The sequence below is a fragment of the Ylistrum balloti genome, unplaced genomic scaffold (genome assembly GCF_031769215.1).
Source record: "Ylistrum balloti isolate Yb309-2 unplaced genomic scaffold, AGI_CSIRO_Ybal_v1 Utg370110, whole genome shotgun sequence".
NCBI classification, from domain to species: Eukaryota; Metazoa; Mollusca; class Bivalvia; order Pectinida; family Pectinidae; genus Ylistrum; species Ylistrum balloti.
The window spans coordinates 597,316-621,923 of NW_026782132.1; the positions used below are offsets into that span (position 1 = coordinate 597,316).

General features: G+C 35.4%; 2 protein-coding genes across 2 annotated transcripts; one reads left to right on the forward strand and one right to left on the reverse strand.

Annotated features, from left to right (window-relative positions):
- Window positions 1-1,908: 1,908 nt before the first annotated feature.
- LOC132550226 (spartin-like) lies at window positions 1,909-8,892 on the reverse strand. Its single transcript, XM_060214265.1, has 7 exons — window positions 8,810-8,892; window positions 6,917-7,715; window positions 6,369-6,692; window positions 6,058-6,252; window positions 5,629-5,790; window positions 5,426-5,516; window positions 1,909-4,666 (listed from the first exon to the last, which is right to left on the reverse strand). The coding sequence occupies exons 2-7, from the start codon at window positions 7,707-7,709 to the stop codon at window positions 4,480-4,482; spliced, it is 1,752 nt and encodes a 583-aa protein (XP_060070248.1). The 5' UTR covers window positions 7,710-7,715; window positions 8,810-8,892; the 3' UTR covers window positions 1,909-4,479.
- Window positions 8,893-9,294: 402 nt separating this feature from the next.
- On the forward strand, window positions 9,295-22,495 carry LOC132550205 (transmembrane protein 184C-like). The gene is made up of 9 exons (XM_060214239.1): window positions 9,295-9,608; window positions 11,025-11,061; window positions 12,477-12,682; window positions 13,469-13,543; window positions 14,002-14,095; window positions 15,206-15,318; window positions 16,745-16,847; window positions 18,291-18,465; window positions 18,764-22,495. Exons 1-9 carry the CDS (start codon window positions 9,364-9,366, stop codon window positions 19,618-19,620), a joined length of 1,905 nt encoding a protein of 634 aa, XP_060070222.1. The 5' UTR covers window positions 9,295-9,363; the 3' UTR covers window positions 19,621-22,495.
- The last annotated feature ends 2,113 nt before the right edge of the window (window positions 22,496-24,608 follow it).

Consider the following 24,608-nt stretch of genomic DNA (forward strand, 5'->3'; position numbering starts at 1 on the left):
GACTTGTTTATAAAAAAAATACTGCAGATAAAAAGATAATTATGACTCTGTACTGCAAGAAGACATTTGAAATAACTTCCTGTATGCTTTACTTAATTGAAACCTCTCTGAGATTTTCAACATAATTAGAATCAAAATATTACTTCAGATTAATTCAAATGCAAAAAATGTTAAGTGATTTTTTCCTATCAATTAGGTTCCATTGAATAAAGGACTTTGTGTTGCCTTCAGACACCAGTTTAGTACAACATTCAGAATCTGAGGGCATTCCTTATATATACAGGGATGTCACACTTTTATCTCTAAAAAGAATTATAAAAATATTACAAAACCAGTATGTATATTCCAACTTTATATATATATGAGAGGCTTATATTAGAATAAAGATTACAAAATTTGTCATTTTATGTCTCTTCTTGTGAAGGCAACTGAGAATGACTTTTGATGAATTAGTCCAACCTGTATAAGAAGGATGGAAGATTTATCTCCCTTGATGTCGGTCTCGTAATTGCAACTTTAACTTTTATTCATACAGTACTGCATTCAAATCAAGCATAAATGTTTTCTTTATTTTTTCCTTTTCTACTCTTTAAAGAAAATACTTACCTAGAATATGATTAATTTATTGAGTATGATAACTCATATTTCCTGAAAATGTAAACAAGATACAAATGGTGGCATTTCATGAAAACTGTCACTCATCAAGGCAAATATTGAATGAAGTCTACAAGCAACATCATGTCCATATAACAACTGGTTTGTAATCTAAACAGAGAGATCATGTAAAATTTTATAACAACTGGTTTGTAATCTAAACAGAGAAATCATGTAAAATTTTATAACAACTGGTTTGTAATCTAAACAGGGAGATCATGTAAAATTTTATAACAACTGGTTTGTAATCTAAACAGGGAGATCATGTAAAATTTTATAACAACTGGTTTGTAATCTAAACAGGGAGATCATGTAAAATTTTATAACAACTGGTTTGTAATCTAAACAGAGAGATCATGTAAAATTTTATAACAACTGGTTTGTAATCTAAACAGGGAGATCATGTAAAATTTTATAACAACTGGTTTGTAATCTAAACAGGGAGATCATGTAAAATTTTATAACAACTGGTTTGTAATCTAAACAGGGAGATCATGTAAAATTTTATAACAACTGGTTTGTAATCTAAACAGAGAAATCATGTAAAATTTTATAACAACTGGTTTGTAATCTTAACAGAGAGATCATGTAAAATTTTATAACAACTGGTTTGTAATCTAAACAGGGAGATCATGTAAAATTTTATAACAACTGGTTTGTAATCTTAACAGAGAGATCATGTAAAATTTCAGGGAAAAATGCATGATGTGGTTTGGTGATCAAAATCCTGAAAAAAATTGCAGCAATTGAACCTTTCTCAGCATGTAAATAGCTGAGAAAATGACTATAGCAATCAGAACTGCACCATGCCTACACAGGTTTTACTAAGGAGCATGAAGAACCACACCAGGCCTGTTCAGGTTGCTCTTCAGTATGAAGAACCAAACTGGGCCTACACAGGTTGTACTTGTTGGGAAAGACAATCTGCTGGACATATACCAACATCAAAACCTTGATTGGAATATGTCATCAATGGCCTAACAGAATCAAGCATGCCCATCATATTTACTTACAAAGACTTGTCCTCATAATGTGATGGAATTTGAAACATCTATGTGTAGATATCAACGCTAGTTTTTCCTCACAAGCTCTGACATAAAATGTTTTTAAATTTGTTAAATTGTGAAAATCTATCTTGATATATTGGTAAACTTCTGCTCAAAAAACCTTCATAAGAAATAAATGTCCTTTCACTTTTTCTATAATAATAGCAGCTCCTCTTGTCTTATAGAGAAAGTAATAAATGATAAGACATTAAAGAAAACAATCATTTTATTTATCACAGTAGCACATGCTTTTATCTAAACAACAGTACAACGGTTATCTCTCACAAGTAACAAAGCGCTTAAAAGGATGGAGGAAAACATACTGGGCCTCACCAGTAAACCAACTTTGCATGTCTCCAACTCGAGACCAACTGAAAGTATAAGTATGAAGTGAACAAGTGGAATTGACAATTACAAGCTGTTCTATAAACAGTGTACAGCGTATCTGAAGTTGGTGAGATATCAATGTCCATCCCCACAAAAATATAAGCATCCATATATCTCTTATTAACTTATCAATGTTTCCATCAAAATAGTCACACCTGTCTTTAAAGACCACTGAGGTTCCACTGTATTGATATGGCCTTTCTTGGACATCAAGAAAGTGGTCTTTATAAGCAGGTGGTTTCATAAACAGATGCTGTAGTCACTAAGGCAGGTTATACTGTACTTCAATCAATCACATTTTGTGCTTACAAGAAAATTCTATTCACATATTACTGTAGCGAAAAGAGGTCACATGACTAGAACTACTACAGGTGTTATATACATGTACAGCCAGATTCAACAATTCAAATAAATTTGATACCCACATATTGTGTCACTGACCATTTCATTCAAATGTGCATTGTTGTTTACTAATGATATTCACAGGTATTAAAATGATTTTTCACTACAAATACTATTAAAAAAAAATACACACATATATATATGCATTGATCATTTATATATATATATATGATCAATGAAGTAATAACAACAGTACACACAAGCAAACTGTCAAATTTTTGAGGCAGTCTGCCCCTTTATATAATATATATACGTAAGGGGAGGTAACCACATCTGTAACTGTCACTGTCACATATATATGGTTCCTGGTCAAATTATTATAACATGATACTATATACAATGACATCGACGGGAGAAAGATATTATGAAGTGGTTATTCTGTTTAACAAGGATGCATGAACATCCTCAAGAAATATCATTTAATAAGACAAAACTGTCTTTGAAGCTCAATTTTGATTTTTTTTCATCACCATCATGTTGGATTATATATGAGAAACAGACAACATACACTCTATATGTGTAATGGTTCTATGTAGAAATGCAAGACTTGGTGATTCTGATTATATTTATCAAAGTAACTTGTTCTAAACAGCACTGCTCATACGGTTGATCAACACAATTGTTTCCTTACATACATGGACATCAGTATCTTTAGCTTGGAAGTGAAATGTTGAGAAAATGTATGTTTTAATAGACTATACAGAACCAATGGGCTGGCTGGCTGGCCCTGCTTTCATATAGCAGCTTTACAATATAATACATCTTTTTTAAATAAATTTATACATACTGTGCATTATATACAGTGTTAAAAAGTTATAGAACATCATTAAATGTAATACCTCAATCAGAATTATAAATAAAAAGACACGGCACTGGAAAGTTTTAATTTTGAATTAAAAAGCATTCAAAAGAATGGAAATAGTTTGATTGAACATACTTAAAGAAACAATATTTATAACATCAATGTTTTCCAACAGGTCTGGATTTAAATAATATATTAATGATATACTCAGTAATAGCAACTTAACACGTTTAATTACACAACTTTGATCCATGAACAGCATCACCCTTCGTCATGACAACAGATCCACAACATAATATAAAAATCATTTATCTAATTGTCATTTTATCAAACCCTGACCAGTAGAAAAAAATCTCTAAATAACTCTTGTATCATGTTTAGGGTATTTATAATTAATAATACCAGACATCAATCTTCTCTGCAGTAATATGTTTGATTTATCAATCATTTGAATATATCTAATCATGGTAGAGTATTTAACTCTGGTAAAACCCAGCACTAATAATTACATATAGCATCTTTATTCAGTAATAACAGATAGAAGCTATTTTGTGATATTTTCATCTGATAATGCCTAATGTCTAAAGCATTTAAAGCCAGTGATGCAGTATTTCAACATATAAATATCTAGTTAAATGTGATCTACTAGGAAGTGACATCTCTGTATTAAGGATTTGATGTACCTCGGAGTACTGTTATTAAGGATACCCTATTTTATGTAACCTATACCTAGTTATACCTGTTTTTACAAGGGTAATTTGAACTACATGTATCTTTTAAATTATGGCTTACAATACACGTACGATACTGATACACTGTATTTGTGTTTTTATAAATACATGTACCGGGGCTACTCACTTGAAAAAGAATGTTATGAAATTATCAACTTGGTAAACTTAACACTAACATTCAGTTTTGTACAAGTCATAGATATTAGGATATGTGAAATACAATGTTCAGACACATGGTTGACAGGACGCTGTGGGGAAAATCTCATTTACTATACTTCTGATATATTTTAACATAGGGTGGCTTATGATTCCTACATGACCTTTTTGTTGTTTCAAAAAACGAATGGACATTGATCTATCAAACATCTGAATTCTTCAGTCAGAATTCCTGATGAGCCAGAGTATCAGTATAAAATTATGGACTCCATCAAAGATCAGATATATGATGGATGGTATTTCACTGGGGCTGGCTTTTGTTAGAACGCGTAGCACAGAAGTCCTTCACTACCTCTTTCCCTGTGGCTTTGGCAGCACGCTTTGCCAAGGCCTTAATACCAAGCTGGTCTACATTGTATGCTGTCATGGCAACATTTCCCACCGTGTACAGTGTGTTCTCTGTCAGCTCGCCAGCATTTGGGCCATATCTGGACAACAGATAAATTATCAAATGTTTTATCTCTACTATGTTGGCTAACATTATTGATGCTTTCTCTTCTTAAATATTGCAAAAGATTTCAGCTCTTTTTCACACAGTCAGACATAAGATATAGAATAGATATATCACACAGCCAAACAATACATATAGAGTAGATATATCACACAGCCATACATTACATATAGAGTAGATATATCACACAGCCATACATTACATATAGAGTAGATATACCACACAGCCATACATTACATATAGAGTAGATATATCATACAGCCATACATTACATATAGAGTAGATATATCATACAGCCATACATTACATATAGAGTAGATATATCATACAGCCATACATTACATATAGAGTAGATATACCACACAGCCATACATAACATATAGAGTAGATATATCACACAGCCATACATTACATATAGAGTAGATATATCATACAGCCATACATCGCATATAGAGTAGATACAAACACATGAAATTGCTACTGTGTTAATGGTTTAGCAATCATATAAGGTCCATTCTCAGGTGTAACAGGGCCTGAGCAAAAAGGCAGCTTTTAAATTGAAGGTGTTTAAATTTGAGTTTTATTTGTAAAAAAGATCCACCAATTTTAATTCTAATAAACAATTACACATCCTTGTTCATTTTTCACCAAGAATTTGTTAATAAATTTCCAACTGGAAAATGTCTTATGAGCCCTTTCAAAGACCTTTAGCCATTGTTGTTTCAGCATTACTTACTTGTGGTCAACAGTACGGACAGTTTCCTGAGCTATATTTTTCGCTAAGACCTTTGCAGCTGATTCTAGGGATACATACACAGTTCCAAAACCTTAAACAACAAATAAACATTATAAATTCTGTATCAGTACAAGTAACATTCATTATGACAGTAGACACTAACAATAACAATGATTAAATCAGCTTCTCACAATCATACAAACCTTTGAATCCTGTGGCGGCAACTTCTATGACATCATCAACCTTTGACTTTCCGTCTGGAGACTTTTCTGTGACAGATTTAGGTAAGACTTTCTGACCCTGTTTCCTGATGTGTGGTGCGACTTCTTTAGCAACAGCAACAGTGGCTTCCCCTAACTTGGTTACTATGGACACAAAGAAATGAATCATAGATTTTTCACTTATTACTTCATCAATATAAATTTACAACAAAAGGCAAGTTTATCTCAAAAAGTCGAAACCTAACATAAGAAAATTTGAAAAAGAAAACAAGTAATCAAGCCTAAAATGTTGAAACCTGTACCAGTAACAGACAAAGGAAAAAAGATATGCTACCATATTCTCCTGCAGCTCATAGTAACTAGCAAAAAAACTCTGGTACAACTACTACCAGGTTATAACAAAATATTTACCTATAAATGAGCTAACTTTGATCGCAACATTGGCCCCTGACCTGGCGTAGCGTGCTCCTTTCTGTATACGAGGATCTATCTCCTTTTCTTTTTCCTCTGGCTTCAGCCTTTCCCTCACTTTTTCAGATCCATATCTGATCAAATTACTAGTCTTTTCAGCACCTTTTCCTACTCCCCAAGAAATCCAGTCAGCAGCTGTCAAATAAATCATATGATAATTAATCCAGCACACTACTAGTATTGTACAGCAATCCTCAACTTAACTTCAGAAAATTAAACATTTTATATAAATACTTTTTAACTTTGCATACCAACACTAATTCCTTTGGAAATTTTCTCAGTTGTAGTTCTTTCCCCTTCTGGTCCAGAAGTCTCTTTTTCATTGGTCTCCTCCTGGTCAGTGAGGGTCCCTACCACCTTGTCCTGTGGTCTCTTGGTTTGTTCTTTCTCTCTTGCAGTGGTCTCTGGTGACCATCCTGTTTGACTGTCCCCTGCTGCAGTGAGGGGCGGGGCTGATGGAGTAGCGGGTGAGGGCTGTTGTTCCTGCAGTAAGGTAAATGCCCCAAGTGTTCTTTCAAAGTTTTGTCTTTCCTCAAAAGAAATATTCTCAGGCAACATAAGTCCCACAGCTCCACCTATGTAAAATCACACTTGATATATTTGATACATTATGTCAACTTTGTAAATACTTATAAATATCATATCAGATATCAAACAATATGAACAAGAGATCTACAATCACAAGTTTTTGTAATTACTTCACATTTATTTTCCCTAATTTAGCAATGATTTCTAGCCATCATGGTTGATTACCAGTATTTTTCTGAATATATTTAACTGAAAAAATGTATAATGATACCTTGTTGCTCTGAGTTGAGATCAGGAAAGATATATGCCCCATTTGTTGCCCGAAGAGCAGGCGATGTCCCAGGCACCAAGGGATAGAACCAGTCGTGGACCTGGAGGAAGGCCGGTGGTTGCTGTAAGTTACTTGCCTCATTTGAAGAGTTCTCATTAAATTTAGCAATTCTTAGTGCAGAGGGATAAGAAGGAGCACTTACAAATCCTTCTGCAGAAATATAGTATATCTGGACATCATCAGAAATAGACAGTATTTCAGTTGCATTTGATTCCAAAGGGTCCAATCCACTTTGTGTGTCACTCATTATACTGTCGCCTATAGACATGAAAGTCTCATCACTGATGTGGGATCCAGGCATAGACATGGCTTGGTCATATGAAGGTGGGCATTCAGTCTCCATTGATGTATGACCATTTGTGTGGTTGTTTACATCTGAAATGATTTGAGTCTGAAGTGTTTGTAACCTGTATGTAATTTGTAACCTTGTCTTTGTCATTTTCTGTTGCAGTTGTTTTGCTGTGTCTTTATCCTCATCCTTTTCACAAATTTTCTCAGCATCCATTTCCAGAGCTTGTGACAGGTTTTTCAATCCATTCTCATATGACTTGATAGCAGCATCAATATGCCCTTGTTCATCTAAAGACAAACCCTTCTCTATCTCCTGATATGCTTTGTCATGACATTTCTGCAAGGTTTTGAAATTTGCTTGATTAAGCATGCAACTAGGTGGAGGTGGACGGGTAGGTCGTTCTCTGTTCTGGGGTCGGGCTGGCAACTGGCATTCAGCCATAATTTTCTACAATGAAAAATTTCAAAATCTAGTTCTAAGATGGCAAAGAAGGTCACTTTCAGCTTACATTTTGTGTTTTAATTTCACACTCTGCCATAAAACACAAATAAAAATGAAAATTATAAGTTAAGTTTCAATGTCACAAGTGATTCCATAATTATTATTAAAGGGAGGAAACTCCAAAATTGAAATGATCATTATATCCATCTGCCAACCCCTCTTTATAGGTTTTTTCTCAATCAGGAACTATGATTACAGGCAGTTTTCCAAATGGCGGTATTAGTAGATGTCATTGCAGTCTTTGAGTATTACATGATATTTTCAGACCTTCAGTGCAGTGCAGTGCTAATGCTTCCTCTATATCTACATCCATCTACAATTATATATATAGAATGTTTTTTTCTGATGTTTGTTTTGATGTAACTTTCTGTAGTGTGGTTAGACCCTTCTTTTCTGTTTGTTTTCTAGGGAGTGCCAATTGAAATATTCTAGAATTATAGTAAGCTGCATACCACCAAGGCTATATGTGTCCCTGAGTTTGTCAAGTGACAAATCTGGCTGCTTTTCTCTGTATCGTTTTTATCTTGTCAATATCTCTCTCAATATTGGAATTCCAAAATGAGCAAGTATATTCTAGTTCTGGCCTCATTGGGTTTTATATACTTACTCCCTGACAGAAATTAAATTTACCTTAAAATTTCTTTTGAGGAAGCCTACAATGGATTTCACTTTTCCATAGGTTTTTTTCCTAAACACATTTAAAACAAGAATAAAGTTCAGTGTATGCATGCAGAGATTGTGTCATGTTCTAGCCATACTTTTCAATGTGGCAGTAATTTAATTATCTAATAGCGATTAAATAGCAGTTTGATGTACTTAGGCTAAAATCATCTATATACTTATCTTATGTTCACATACAACAAATTATCAATGAGTTGGCCGATAAAACGTACATATATTAATTAAAAGTCATACATTATGTTGAAATGATGTTCAAATGACCTGACAGTTTGCATTTAATTAATTGAACTGTCATATGTAAGTTGTCATCATCAAATGACGTACTGTTACGATAGATTATCGTTAGTATATGGTCTTACCTTCTTTACACTTCGTGAAGATAATCTATGAAGTAACACACCACGCAGTAAACAAATATATGTTTCCTTATGATGCCGAAGTACGTGAATATGAATCACCGAAAGTTGATCACACGCCCGGAATATCTCGGAAATATACCTCTTCACCTACGTAATTCCAAAAAATTCCGATCACGTGCCCTGTCATTGAGAGACTACTAAAGACTTCAACAATCACCAGAACTGCCCTGATTATAGAGGTATTAAAGATTCGCATTGTGAACAAATACGTATATTCTATTCAGAGTAGGTTACATAATTATCATTGAGAATACTAGTCTTTTACTACACCTTTTCTGATAACCTATTCAGAAGAATATGATTATAAATAAAAATTATAGTGCACGGAATTTATATCTGGTAAATCTTGCGTATTATTCAGACATTACTCGTACCATATCATTATGATCACATGACATCAAAAATGGTGGACGTCAAAGTTTGTTCTTTGGGTGATCATTTGTAACTTGGAAATATAATGTAGAAGGGAGTGCTGATTGAATTATGCCAACGTCATGGATTGCATTGGACAGTGGAAACGATGGATCCGTCCTGGTTTTATAGCTCTGTATTTCATTTTAGCAATAATAGCTCTCCCATTGTGTATTATTGAATTGCACAGCGAAGGCGAGCCAACCCACGTTCAAGCATGGTTTGCTGGTGGAATATTCGTGATGTGCGCGGTACCCATCTCACTATGGGGTATTCTTCAACATCTTGTCAACTACACACAGCCACATCTTCAACGACACATAATAAGGTATGCATACATGTCGACCTCTTTCCTAAAATTCTCGCAGCAATTATTCTATATTCTGAAATTTCCCACATCCAAACCTCTGCTGTATATCGTCGAGACATCGGTTCCGGTCCGCTATTTCGTTGCGGCAATTTTGTTGAACTGTATTGCGTGAACTATACTATTGACCTACGTCACCTAGAACCAGGATGTTTTTTGGTTTCTGTAATTGTAAGAAATATAAAAAAAAAATGTGATAAAATCCATTCAATATAAAATGTTATTATATTCGTTTTATTAGCAAATTTGGATACTTTTCCTAAATACTTATTTTTACATGTCAAACATCCTCCCAGATATTAAATAGCCTGTCAGTCCATCCACAGATGCCAGTATTTTGTTGTCACTTCCATGTGAATTAAAACTAACCATGAATAATAGGTTATGCCCGAAAAAAAAGTTGAGTAAGTAATGCAAAAAATTATGCCATTAAAAATTTCAATCTTACTTTTAGAAAATATGCACATACAGAGATGCAGATATCCACCATTTTCTTGACGTGATTTTATGTTTATTTTTTCCTCATCAAAATATCATTTCCATTTGAAATGGAAAATTTGTGCACTTTTTTGGGTCGCTGTTAGACTAAGTCGGGTGTCCCTGTGATTCAGTGGTGTCACTAGAAATGGAAGAATTGACAAGTTTCTGATGCACATGTGTGTCATTTCAGGTGAGCGAATTTGAGGCCGCATTTGTGGATATCTTATGTTTGTAACTAATGTCATAATCAGATATTAAACAGGTATTGCTGATCAAATTTATACTTAAGATTGAAGTTTACAAGTGTCTTTGCTCATATAATTCGAAGTAATTAGTACAGTCTTTTACTGGACATTGCATTTGTACCAACTGACCTCAAGAGGAAAGAAAAGCTATAGGACAATTATATTCCTCTTTACAAATAAACTGCCCATAGCTTACTCTCCCATTCTAAATGAGCTCTTGATAAGTACAAAGACTAGATACATTTGAGCACAGATTCGCAGGTTTGCTAGTCTTATGCTTAACCAATCTAGCGTAAGAGAAAATCTCTCTTGTTAAGCAGTATTTTATGGCTAGTATTTTACTAGGGTTACACACCAGCGTAGAATTCGATCACTGTAAAGGTCCAATATCTGCAGGATTTAGAGAGATCATAGGGTGAATGTGAAGGTTAGGATAGTGAATGACCAATTTCAGGTTGTATTTGTGCTTTATCACAATGGGGATTTCACAATGTTTAATGACAGAATATATATTCAGTAACTGAAGAAAAAAATAACAATAAAAATGATACCTATATACACTTATTTCTGGTAATGTGTAGGTGTTTTTGATCTCCAACATATCATTGAGACTTCATATATAGTCATATGATTATTTCTTTTCTGTTTCTAGAATTCTTTGGATGGTGCCAATTTATGCTTTGAATGCTGTAAGTATAAAAAAAAAAAGCTTATCTTAAAGGTCAGGATGACTTTTAGCCATTGGCTATGATTGTGTTTTGTCCGTTGCCATGAATTGTCACCGCCCATAAGACTTTCCACATTTCAAACTCCACCATTGGGATTCAGTTAAAACTTGCCTTGAATGATCTAGAGATGTCCTGATCTATTTTATAATTTGAATATGCAATCATACTTTTCCTGAACATCACCTATTTTAAATTTCTTTTCAAGTCCGACCTGTGGGATTCAGCTTAACCTTGACTAATCCTGATGTAGTTTTGACCAAATGGAACCACATGTATTTTGCATTTTGGTCTAAAATTCAATATGGCCACCATGAGCACTGTCTTGAAAAAAAAGTTAAACTTCTTCTGCATGTCCACTGGTGTCATTGAGCTGAAATTAGGTGTGAGTGTTGAGACACTTAAATAAAGAAAATGTTATGCTCCCTGAAAATGTTTGGGGGAGGATAAAGTCACCGCCTTGTCAGTCAGTCCCTCTATTTTCCATTCACCATTCAGCATTACTTTGCATACAGTTAAGCAAAGATCATGAAACTTGGTATATGCAATGGTCATACTAAGGGAATGTGTAGTGTACAAAATTAAGGCCTCTTGACTCCTCAATTACAGAGTTACTGCCCTTAGTTTAAATTTTGTATTTGGAACATTGTTTGCTTGCATTTAAACTAGGATAAGGAAACTTGATGATACTAATATAATTTGCAGTGCACCAATGTTAGGGCCTGGAACAACTAGATTAGAGAGTTATTGCCCTTTGTTCAAATTTTGAGTCAACACAATCTTAAATTGCTTGTGTTTAAAGTAAGATTTTGAAATTTGGTAGATACATTGATCATACTATGACGATGTGCAGTGTACTAAATTCAGGACCATTGACCACTCAATTACAGAGTTATTGCCCTTTGTTAAAAATGTCTTGTCCAGAGCATATATTGCTTGAAAATGAAACTGTGTATATATTGATCATGCGAAGACAATGTGCAGTGTACCGATGTTAAGGCTCATAACCCCTTAATTTCAGAGTTGTTGCCCTTTGTTAAAATTTGGTTTCCAAGGTATTACTTTGCCTGCATTTGAACAAGGATATTGAAATGTAATGTATACATCAGTCATACCACAGCAAAGTGCTGTATAGCAAAGTCATGACCCATGACCACTCAGTACAGAGTTCTTGCCCTTTGATAATTTTGTGTCATGAGAATAGCTTTGCGTGCATTAAAGCTAGGATCAATAAAATCATTTTTGGGAAGCATTTATCAGGTTCACTAATACTCTTCTTGTTACTTTTATTGCTGCTGGAATCCTCTGATGATTGTACCCACCACCACTGCTATCATACCATTTTTGATCGTTATATCTTATATCTTTTATAATTGTAGTGGTTTGCACTACGTTTTCCCAGTGCAGCTATCTACTTGGATACTGTGAGAGAGTGTTATGAAGCTTATGTTATCTACAACTTCATGGCTTACCTACTGAACTACTTATGGGAGGAACATCCCCAGCTTGACCTTGTCCTCAGGAACAAGGAACAAGTGCGCCACCTATTTCCTATCTGCTGGGTCACACCTTGGCCCATGACAGGGTAGGTATTGACTGGATTCTCCTCTTAAAGTTTTCTTCCTCTATTCAGGTCTGTCGCATCCTGCTTTCACGTAAAAACAAACTACCTTATGAGACAAGTTATCATTTTGTGATAGGAAGTGGTTTGTTTATATGGTCTCATATGTATATGTATAACTGAATAAACTTCCATGAGGTATTATGATGCTTAATCAATTTTGTGTATAATAAGTTTTATTTCACAAATGTATTTTAAATATTTCTGTTAAATTAAATGGTTAAAGGAGTTAGGTCAAGGTTACTGTTACATGTATATAAATTCAAAAATTGGTTTGCACATTGAGTTCATTCTCTCAGATTTCATGCGGATTTCATTTGAAGAAATTTCTTTCTTGTGATTGTTTTTTTATGGATTTTGTCATGTATCTTATACCAGTTTTAGGCACTCTCACAAGGATAGCTTGTGAAAAGTGGGTAAAAGTCCAACTTCGGTAGTACTTTTATAGTTGAATTTAATGTATGGGTAACCAAATGACATATAGTCTTTCAAGATGTGAGAGTATCAATACAAAAGCCTGGACCATTGTTTGCTTTTAGGTACGAAAGTGTGTTACTTCTTCCAGCAATATATACTTGTAAAATCTACAAGATCCATTTTGAGTCATTAAAGTTGTGCAGATGTTATCTAGAGCAAACCAGGGCATAACTCTGCTTGTTAATTACCACAACACTAACCTCAAGAATATCAATATTGCTTTGTCATGCTCAGGTGTGTATATTGGCATTGCTTGATGATGTTTTTTTTCAGAAAATTTATAGATCGTTGTAAACATGGAGCTTTGCAGTACACTGTTATCCGCCCTGTCACAACAATAATAGCATTGTAAGTATACAGTATATTGCATGTAAATGTAACAGAGGTCATTATTTATTTCAATGCCTCCGCTAGGAATCGAACCTGGTACCCCTGGCTTACTAGTCTGATGCTCAACCAATCAGAAGTTCTCTCTAGGTTATCTAGCTGAGTGGAATTTGCAGCTAGTATTTTACCAGGGTTACATAAATAATAGTGTATACAGTATCATATATGTATATATACAGGAGACACATTGCCAGTGTGTTGTAAGTATATATAGTAGTTTAATTCCAGTGATCACTTGTGCATCTCTTAGGTATTAATTTACCTTGCCATTTAATACTGTGTATTTTGTTACCAAATATGACAATTGTTTGTTTTCTTCTTTATGTTTGAATTAATCGCTTCTGTGTCGCAATATACAAATTGCAAACAACAGCATATAACTGTGTCACGTTTCTAATAAAGATTTTTTTTATTTACAGAATATGTGAAAGTTTTGGTAAATATGATGAAGGAGATTTTAACTTTAAAACAGCGTGGTCCTATCTGGTCATAGTAAATAATATATCTCAAATTGTAAGTATTAAGAACAGAGTTGTAATAACAATAAAAAAAAGGTTGAAATATATTCTGTGAGTACTAGTGTTGACATTGTTGGAAAGAATGGCTTTTAAAAGCAATAATTTAAATTGCAGAGTAGTGATGGCTAGTCTGTAAAAATGTTCAATTTTGGGGTAAATCAACAAAATCAGATCTAATTTGTATCTTTCTGCTTCGCATTAAAAAAGCTAAAATTTTGAGAGAAGTGATAAAATTTCAGCAAAGAAGATATTTACTGGAATATTTTTTCATACACCATAAGCTATGTCATGTATTGTCAGCCTGTGTGTGTTATCAGTAGAGGTTGTACACCATAAGCTATGTCATGTATAGTCAGCCTGTGTTTGTTATCAGTAGAGGTCATACATCATAAGCTATGTCATGTATTGTCAGCCTGTGTGTGTTATCAGTAGAGGTTGTACACCATAAGCTATGTCATGTATTGTCAGCCTGTGTTTGTTATCAGTAGAGGTCATACATCATAAGCTATGTCATGTATTGTCAGCCTGTGTGTGTTATCAGTAGAGGTCATACACCATAAGCTATGTCATGTATTGTCAGCCTGTGTGTGTTATCAGTAGAGGTTGTACACCATAGTCTATGTCATGTATTGTCAGCCTGTGTGTGTTATCAGTAGAGGTCATACATCATAAGCTATGTCATGTATAGTCTGCCTGTGTGTGTTATCAGTAGAGGTCATACGCCATAGTCTATGCCATGTATTGTCAGCCTGTGTGTGTTATCAGTAGAGGTCATACACCATAAGAAATATCATGTATTGTCAGCCTGTGTGTGTTATCAGTAGAGGTCATACACCATAATCTATGTCATGTATTGTCAGCCTGTGTGTGTTATCAGTAGAGGTCATACACCATAAGAAATATCATGTATTGTCAGCCTGTGTGTGTTATCAGTAGAGGTCATACATCATAAGCTATGTAATGTATGTGTGTGTTATCAGTAGAGGTCATACACCATAAGCTATGTAATGTATGTGTTATCATGCACCATAAGACAATGCACTATAAGCTCTATATGTGTCTCTTTATGTAGATCATCAGGGACATGTCTCTTTTTTTCTTACAGTGGGCAATGTACTGTCTTGTTTTGTTCTACAAAGCCATGAAGGAAGAATTGGCTCCAATTAAACCAGTCCCAAAGTTCCTTTGTGTGAAATTTGTGGTCTTCTTTTCATTCTGGTGAGTATCATGGCATATATCAATTCATTACACAAATACGTTTATTTAACCAAATTTAGGTTTCTTTTGCTATATCTATTCAATTACTTGTGAACATTGAACTCAATAAGGAGTACATTAGTAACAGACTTGTACAGATTGGATCACATAAGAATAGTTTACCTGTGATCCAGTGTTTGTATGTTATAGGGAGACATTTTACCTGTGATCTAGTGTTTGTATGTTATAGAGAAACATTTTACCTGTGATCTAGTGTTTGTATGTTATAGAGAAACATTTTACCTGTGATCTAGTGTTTGTATGTTATAGAGAAACATTTTACCTGTGATCCAGTGTTTGTATGTTATAGGGAGACATTTTACCTGTGATCCAGTGTTTGTATGTTATAGAGAGACATTTTACCTGTGATCCAGTGTTTGTATGTTATAGAGAGACATTTTACCTGTGATCCAGTGTTTGTGTGTTATAGAGAGACATTTTACCTGTGATCCAGTGTTTGTATGTTATAGAGAAACATTTTACCTGTGATCTAGTGTTTGTATGTTATAGGGAGACATTTTACCTGTGATCTAGTGTTTGTATGTTATAGAGAAACATTTTACCTGTGACCTAGTGTTTGTATGTTGTAGAGAGACATTTTACCTGTGATCCAGTGTTTGTATGTTATAGAGAGACATTTTACCTGTGATCCAGTGTTTGTGTGTTATAGAGAGACATTTTACCTGTGATCCAGTGTTTGTATGTTATAGAGAAACATTTTACCTGTGATCTAGTGTTTGTATGTTATAGGGAGACATTTTACCTGTGATCTAGTGTTTGTATGTTATAGAGAAACATTTTACCTGTGACCTAGTGTTTGTATGTTGTAGAGAGACATTTTACCTGTGATCCAGTGTTTGTATGTTATAGAGAAACATTTTACCTGTGATCCAGTGTTTGTATGTTATAGAGAAACATTTTACCTGTGATCCAGTGTTTGTATGTTATAGGGAGACATTTTACCTGTGATCTGTTTGTATGTTATAAAGAAACATTTTACCTGTGATCTAGTGTTTGTATGTTATAGAGAAACATTTTACCTGTGATCTAGTGTTAGTATGTTATAGAGAAACATTTTACCTGTGATCTAGTGTTTGTATGTTATAGGGAGACATTTTACCTGTGATCTAGTGTTTGTATGTTATAGGGAGACATTTTACCTGTGATCCAGTGTTTGTATGTTATAGAGAAACATTTTACCTGTGATCCAGTGTTTGTATGTTATAGAGAGACATTTTACCTGTGATCTAGTGTTTGTATGTTATAGAGAAACATTTTACCTGTGATCCAGTGTTTGTATGTTATAGAGAGACATTTTACCTGTGATCTAGTGTTTGTATGTTATAGGGAGCCATTTTACCTGTGATCTATTTTTTTTGTATTATAGGCAGTCTGTAATCATTGCTGTTCTTGTGGAAGTGGATGCCATCCCGTCTGGTGGAGATTGGGTATTCTATGATAATATCAATCAAGTTGCTGCAGGACTACAGGTAATCAATAAGTTGTTTGGGTTATATGTTCCAGGTCAGACAGCTACATGGATTCTGGCAGGTACATCAAGTTGGTTTTTGTGAAATTGTTTTTAAAGAAGGGTCCTGATACACATGCTTGTTATGCTCCCTGAATTGAAAGCATATATCTACGGCTTTGTCCAGCTGACCGTCAGTCAATTAGTTTGTACGTCCGTCCATCATATTATTGTCTGGAGCATATCATAAAAAATTTAAGAGGTGTCAACATAAACTAGGTAGATAGGTCTTGATCTGTGTAAAAGAACCATAACTCTCTTTTGCATAATTTAGGAGTTATTATTGTCTTTGTTATTTTTCATACTTAAATTTTGTCAACATTAGTCCTTTTGGAACTGGTGTTTATTCAGGGAGCATCCATTGATACTGATGATCTTGTCTCTATGAAAGGCTGCTGACTTCGTTCACAGCAGGTTCAATTTTGCTGTAATTGCTTTTTTTAAGCAGTTTATTCAAATTCTTGTATTAAGTTTTTTAAGATTCAGCAAAAGCTGTTAAAAATAATTGTATTATTTATATTTTGTAGGTCTTATAGTGTTTTGTATGTGATATATGATTCTGTATCTGTGTAGAGATGTAATGATATTCTGTTTGTAATGTGTTGTAGGATTTCTGTATCTGTGTAGAGATGTAATGATATTCTGTTTGTAATGTGTTGTAGGGTTTCTCTATCTGTGTAGAGATGTAATGATATTCTGTTTGTAATGTTGTAGGATTTCTGTATCTGTGTAGAGATGTAATGATATTCTGTTTGTAATGTGTTGTAGGATTTCTGTATCTGTGTAGAGATGTAATGATATTCTGTTTGTAATGTGTTGTAGGATTTCTGTATTTGTGTAGAGATGTAATGATATTCTGTTTGTAATGTGTTGTAGGGTTTCTCTATCTGTGTAGAGATGTAATGATATTCTGTTTGCAATGTATTGTAGGATTTCTGTATCTGTGTAGAGATATAATGATATTCTGTTTGTAATGTGTTGTAGGATTTCTGTATTTGTGTAGAGATGTAATGATATCCTGTTTGTAATGTGTTGTAGGATTTCTGTATTTGTGTAGAGATGTAATGATATTCTGTTTGCAATGTGTTGTAGGATTTCTGTATTTGTGTAGAGATATAATGATATTCTGTTTGTAATGTGTTGTAGGATTTCTGTATTTGTGTAGAGATGTAATGATATTCTGTTTGCAATGTGTTGTAGGATTTCTGTATCTGTGTAGAGATGTAGTGATATTCTGTTTGCAATGTGTTGTAGGATTTCTGTATTTGTGTAGAGATATAATGATATTCTGTTTGCAATGTGTTGTAGGATTTCTGTATCTGTGTAGAGATATAATGATATTCTGTTTTTAATGTGTTTTATGATTCTGTATCTGTAATAATATTCTGTTTGTGATATGTTGTAGGATTTCTGTATCTGTGTAGAGATGTTTTTGGCTGCCATTGCCCACTACTACTCCTTCTCACATAAACCATTCATGGATTCCAACTTTGAGGGACAGGGATGGTGGCAGTCCTTCAGGTCTATGTGGGATGTCTCTGACATGAGGGATGATGTTGTAGAGCATGTCAGAGTCATAGGTGAGTTGTTGATGGGGTCATTTTACAGCTGATGGGATTAAATACGTTGGAATTATTGGCCAGTTGTTAATAGAACCAGCTAGTAGATTACACTCACCCCTGAACTAAAAAATGTTCAATGTACAAAGATAAAAAAAAATGTTTACTAAGAAATTCCTGTTCCTATTAGTTAAATTCACTGGTGATACAATGATACCAGCCCACATCGTAAGAAACATGTGTTACTTTAAAAACCAGGTATCATTTTTACTGGTAAATGGTGGCAATGTTGATTATTTAATCTTTGATCTTGTTACAGGTCACAAAGTGAAAAAGACTGTGAGTAAACCCTTACTTCGTGATAGAAGTGAGCGAACTCCACTCCTTACAGAATCTAAAAATAGCTACACACAAGACAGTACATCTTCTTTAACCAATGATCCCTCTGACTGGGACACAGCATCACTAGAGACAACATCTAGTCTACGGCCTGCCTTTAACCCAACAGACAGCATGAACAACTATGTGGTGTTTGGTTCGAGTTCTGACCAACAGGAGGCAGCACCAAAGCCTGGAGATCAGAATGGCCAAGAGGTGATTAAAAGTCGTAATGTTGAAGTTCATAGGTCATCTAATTATACCGCTGAGACAAGTGATAAGGCTGCTGAGAAGGAAGACACAGACAATACTGATTTAATGTTGGTGGAAGACAATCAGAAAACAGTCGCTAATGCAATGGAACCACAGGATGCACAGACGGACATGTACACAGACCACTCACAGGACACACAGACAGACATTACTACTGACCAGTCACAGGATGCACAGACGGACATGTACACAGACCACTCACAGGACACACAGACAGACATTACTACTGACCAGTCACAGGATGTACAGACAGGCATGTCCACAGACCACTCACAGGACACACAGATAGACATAACCACAGGCCAATCACAGGATGTACAGACAGGCACAGACCACTCACAGGACACACAGATAGACATAACCACAGGCCAATCACAGACCTTACAGACAGACATGTCAAGCAACCAATCAGAAAATATCGTTTCACACACAAGCATATCAGCAGATCAGACAAGACAACAGTCTCATAATGTACCTAGTAACCAACAAGATGATAACAGTAGTCCCCTCACTGTTAATGCATAATAACATATTTCAATGATGATCAAAAGAGATTCCATTCCTTTGTACTGATATGCTGATTAATGGAATCTTGACCTCTATTTTATACATCAATGTCATGTCTTTAGTTTACATCAGGGACCAACAACACAGGTTCCCATTGTTGTTTAGAACCATGGTGCTGAGTAGTTGTGCTGATGAGAATGCTGAAATATTACTATTTCTACTCGAGGTCAATGCACCTTTCAGGGGCAAAGCTTTCTTTGTTGTTATTGAAGTTTCATTTATTTTATTAAATCACTAATAAAATTTTTATCAAAACAGCTTTAATTTCTCATTTATCCTCACATAAATCTGTAATAGTAACATTTGTACAATTTCTCTGGACTTCAAGATAGTTACTCCTCTTTTTTTTATCTGGATTCCGATTTTGATGTCAAGGAATTGGAGCGATAGGAATTTCTGATGAATGTTTTTAAACTCTTGTGTTGAACCCACCAATGAGATAATGTCAGTGATATCCACCCTAGATACTAATATTAATTAATGTTTGTTGGCCATTGTGTTGTAAAAATTATTGTTGTAACGATATTGTAGGTCTCCGTTTTAAAAGATATGTCATTTTCATTGTTTTTGTGTATTAGAGTATGTCAAAAATAAGAATGAAAAGTAATTTTAGAGCTAGTATGTGTGTTATTGTTTGTAAGCAAGTGTGACTAAAATACAGATATAGAGTCCACAGGACTATGAGCTGAGTGATGATGTAAAGAAGCAGTGCTGTGTTGTAAGATTTGTTTTTTATGATAACTGATGTTGGCTTTATCTGTGATTATTATAGTTTATTTTTGATGAGATTTACAAAATGTGTTTTAAATTACAAAAGAAAAGATAAAAATTATGGATGATTTAAAAATTTATCAAAGATGATATTTCTGTCTCTGATCTTTATCACACATTTGCAGATATATACTCAGTGATTGGGGACATTGAGTTGTGTAGAAGATATCCATGATGTATCAGTCATTAAGTCAGTGGGGTATGTAAACAAAAATTGTCGGTAATATCTGGAGATGTACTATAGAAGAATGCGTTTGTGTCATATCTAGGCATTCTTATTTAATGATTGTACCATTCCAGTAGCTGTCTTCTTTCTTAATACTTTTGTATGCTTTTTTTTATATGTCAAATTTATGGGAAAGAGAAAATGCTTTATTTACATGTATGTTTTTTTTTTAACTGAGCCAAGTGATCGATAGTGATATCACGGTGTATGTCACCCGTCGTCTGTGAACTGAGTAGCTTTTAATCAAATTTGGTCTGAAGCATCTTTAGGGAAAGATGATTTTTTTGTGAAATTTTGTGTAAATGGAAATGGTTGAATGGTTTGCCCCCCACCCTGCAGCCTTAGGGATGGGGTCAAATAGAGAAATAGGGAAAAATCAATCAATTTCTTTAACTTAAAAATTGATCTTTATCTTGTATTTCAGAAATTACAGGATATTGCCCAAATTTGGTCTGAAGCATGTTGGATGAAAGGAAATCAGTTTTGTACAAATGATTGGTCTAGACCCTTGGAGCCAAAGGGGCGGGGCCCAATAGGGAAAAATATATCAATTTTTGTAAAATCTATCTTGTTCTTCAGGAATTGCAGGACTTTGTCCGTAATTGGTCTGAAGCAAGCTGGGGGGAAAGGAAATCAAATTTGGGGCCAGAGAGATGGGGTCCAATGGGGAAGATCTATCAGTTTCTTTAAATTCTATCATGTTCTTATTTGGTCTGAAGCATACTTGGTTGAAGGGAAATCAGTTTTGTATAAACCTATGGTCTCGTCTCCCTGTGGCCAGAGGGGTGGGGCCCAATAGAGAAAATCTATTAGTAGATTTAGTTAATTGCTTTGCACCTTCAACAGTTTATTGGCATTGCTGAGCATCATAACTGGTAATTTGTCCTGGGGTCTGGTCCCACCGCAGGACAGATTATATCTTTGAAGCCATTGAGATTACCATCCCATAACTTAATATCATTGCTGGACATGAAGAGATTAACATCTGATATCTGTCCCAACCCCTAAGGAATTTGAAGCTGTATCTGTAGGGTGAGGCTCATCAGTGGAAATATTTTCCTTCTAAAGAAATGTAATGTGTTATATTACTGACTTAAATATTCAGGTGAGTGATACAGGCCCTCTGGGCCTCTTGTTTACATATCATTTATAATGAAGTATTATATTTCCCATTATGTTGTGATCTCAGATAATATGTTAGTTAAGACATCCTCATTGATTTGATTATTTGATTTAAATAACCACAACCACTTATTATAACAATATAATTACATTATTTGTATCCACGGAGACCTACTGCTACTGTGTAATGTTGTGATTAAATTAAGGACTGATAAAGTATGAAAGATTTTTATTGTGAAATCCAGTAAATCTGGATATTGGCCCTTAACTGGACCTTAACAGTGGCGATCTTGTCAGCTTTCTACTGGACCTTAACAGTGGCGATCTTGTCAGCTTTCTACTGGACCTTAACAGTCATAATGAAGTGGTTGACCTGATAAATTGATACATTTGTTTTTGTTTTGGAAATTTTCGAAGAGAATCCATCTTCACTTATTGCAGTATTGTTTATGTGATAACAACAGTCAGGAATGATATCATTCATTATATTCAAATTACTCGAACTCGAGAGTAATTGTCATGTGATAATATGTCTGGACTGAGAGCAGTTGTTGTGTGATAATATGTCCTGGCTGAGAGCAATTGTTGTAGAAGATATGTCTGGACTGAGAGCTATATGTCTGAACTCTGTGCAACTGTCATATGATAACTTGATAATTATGAGAGCAGTTGTACAGTGAATCTTCTTATTTAGAATAAACATTTTCAATTGTATTTCACTTGCTCTGTATTTTATCAAGACTGATGTTTCTGTTTTTATTAACCAGCACTACCAGACAACATTATTTAGTTCCCAACCAGCTCAGCCAGAGCAGTCTACTTAGTTACCCACCTACAAGAGCAGTCTTCTTAGTTCCCCACCAGTAATACCGGAGTAGTCTGCTTAGTTAGCAACCAGTAATACCAGACCAGTCTACTTAGTTACCCACCAGTGCTACCAGACCAGTCTACTTAGTTCCCCACCAGTACTACCAGACCAGTCTACTTAGTTCCCCACCAGTACTACCAGACCAGTCTACTTAGTTCCCCACCAGTACTAATAGAGAGTTCTGTTTAGTTACCCACCAGTACTACAAGATAGTACTGTTAAGTTCTCCACCAGTACTACCAGAGAGCACTGTTTAGTTCACCACCAGTACTACCAGTGAGCACTATTTAGTTCCCCACCAGTACTACCAGAGAGTCTGTTTATGTCCCCAACCACTATTACCAGAGAGTCTGTTTAGTTCCTCACCAGCACTACCAGAGAGTTCTGTTTAGTTCCCCACCAGTACTACCAGAGGGTCTGTTTAGTTCCCCACTAGTACTACCAGAGAGTTCTGTTTATTTCCCCACTAGTACTACAAGTGAGCACTATTTAGTTCCCCACCAGTGCTACCAGAGAGTCTGTTTAGTTCCCCACCAGTACTACCAGAGAGTATGTTTATGTCCCCAACCACTATTACCAGAGAGTCTGTTTAGTTCCTCACCAGCACTACCAGAGAGTTCTGTTTAGTTCCCCACCAGTACTACCAGAGATTTCTGTTTAGTTACCCACCAGTACTACCAGAGAGTTCTGTTTAGTTCCCCACTAGTACTACCAGAGAGTCTGTTTAGTTCCCCACCAGTACTACCAGAGAGTTCTGTTTAGTTCCCCAAGAGTACTACTAGATAGTACTGTTAAGTGCACCAGTACTACCAGAGAGCACTGTTTAGTTCCCCACCAGTACTACCAGAGAGTACTGTTTAGTTCCCCACTAGTACTACCAGAGAGTCTGTTTAGTTCCCCACCAGTACTACCAGAGAGTCTGTTTAGTTCCCCACCAGTACTACCAGAGAGTCTGTTTAGTTACCCACCAGTACTACCAGAGAGTTCTGTTTAGTTCCCTACCAGCACTACCAGAGAGTTCTGTTTAGTTCCCCACCAGTACTACCAGATAGCTCTGTTTAGTTTCCCACCAGTAGTACCAGAGAGTTCTGTTTAGTTCCCCACCAGTACTACCAGATAGCTCTGTTTAGTTTCCCACCAGTACTACCAGAGAGTTCTGTTTAGTTCCCCACCAGTACTACCAGATAGCTCTGTTTAGTTTCCCACCAGTACTACCAGAGAGTTCTGTTTAGTTCCCCACCAGTACTACCAGATAGCTCTGTTTAGTTCCCCACCAGTACTACCAGAGAGTTCTGTTTAGTTCCCCACCAGTACTACCAGAGAGTTCTGTTTAGTTCCCCACTAGTACTACCAGAGAGTCTGTTTAGTTCCCCACCAGTACTACCAGAGAGTTCTGTTTAGTTTCCCACCAGTACTACCAGAGAGTTCTGTTTAGTTCCCCACCAGTACTACCAGAGAGTTCTGTTTAGTTCCCCACCAGTACTACCAGAGAGTTTGTTTAGTTCCCCACCAGTACTACCAGAGAGTTCTGTTTAGTTCCCCACCAGTACTACCAGAGAGTCTGTTTAGTTCCCCACCAGTACTACCAGAGAGTACTGTTTAGTTCCCCACCAGTACTACCAGAGAGTTCTGTTTAGTTCCCCACCATTACTACCAGAGAGTTCTGTTTAGTTCCCCACCAGTACTACCAGAGAGTTCTGTTTAGTTCCCCACCAGTACTACCAGAGAGTTCTGTTTAGTTCCCCACCAGTACTACCAGAGAGTTCTGTTTAGTTACCCACCAGTACTACCAGAGAGTTCTGTTTAGTTCCCCACCAGTACTACCAGAGAGTTCTGTTTAGTTCCCCACCAGTACTACCAGAGAGTTCTGTTTAGTTCCCCACCAGTACTACCAGAGAGTTCTGTTTAGTTACCCACCAGTACTACCAGAGAGTTCTGTTTAGTTCCCCACCAGTACTA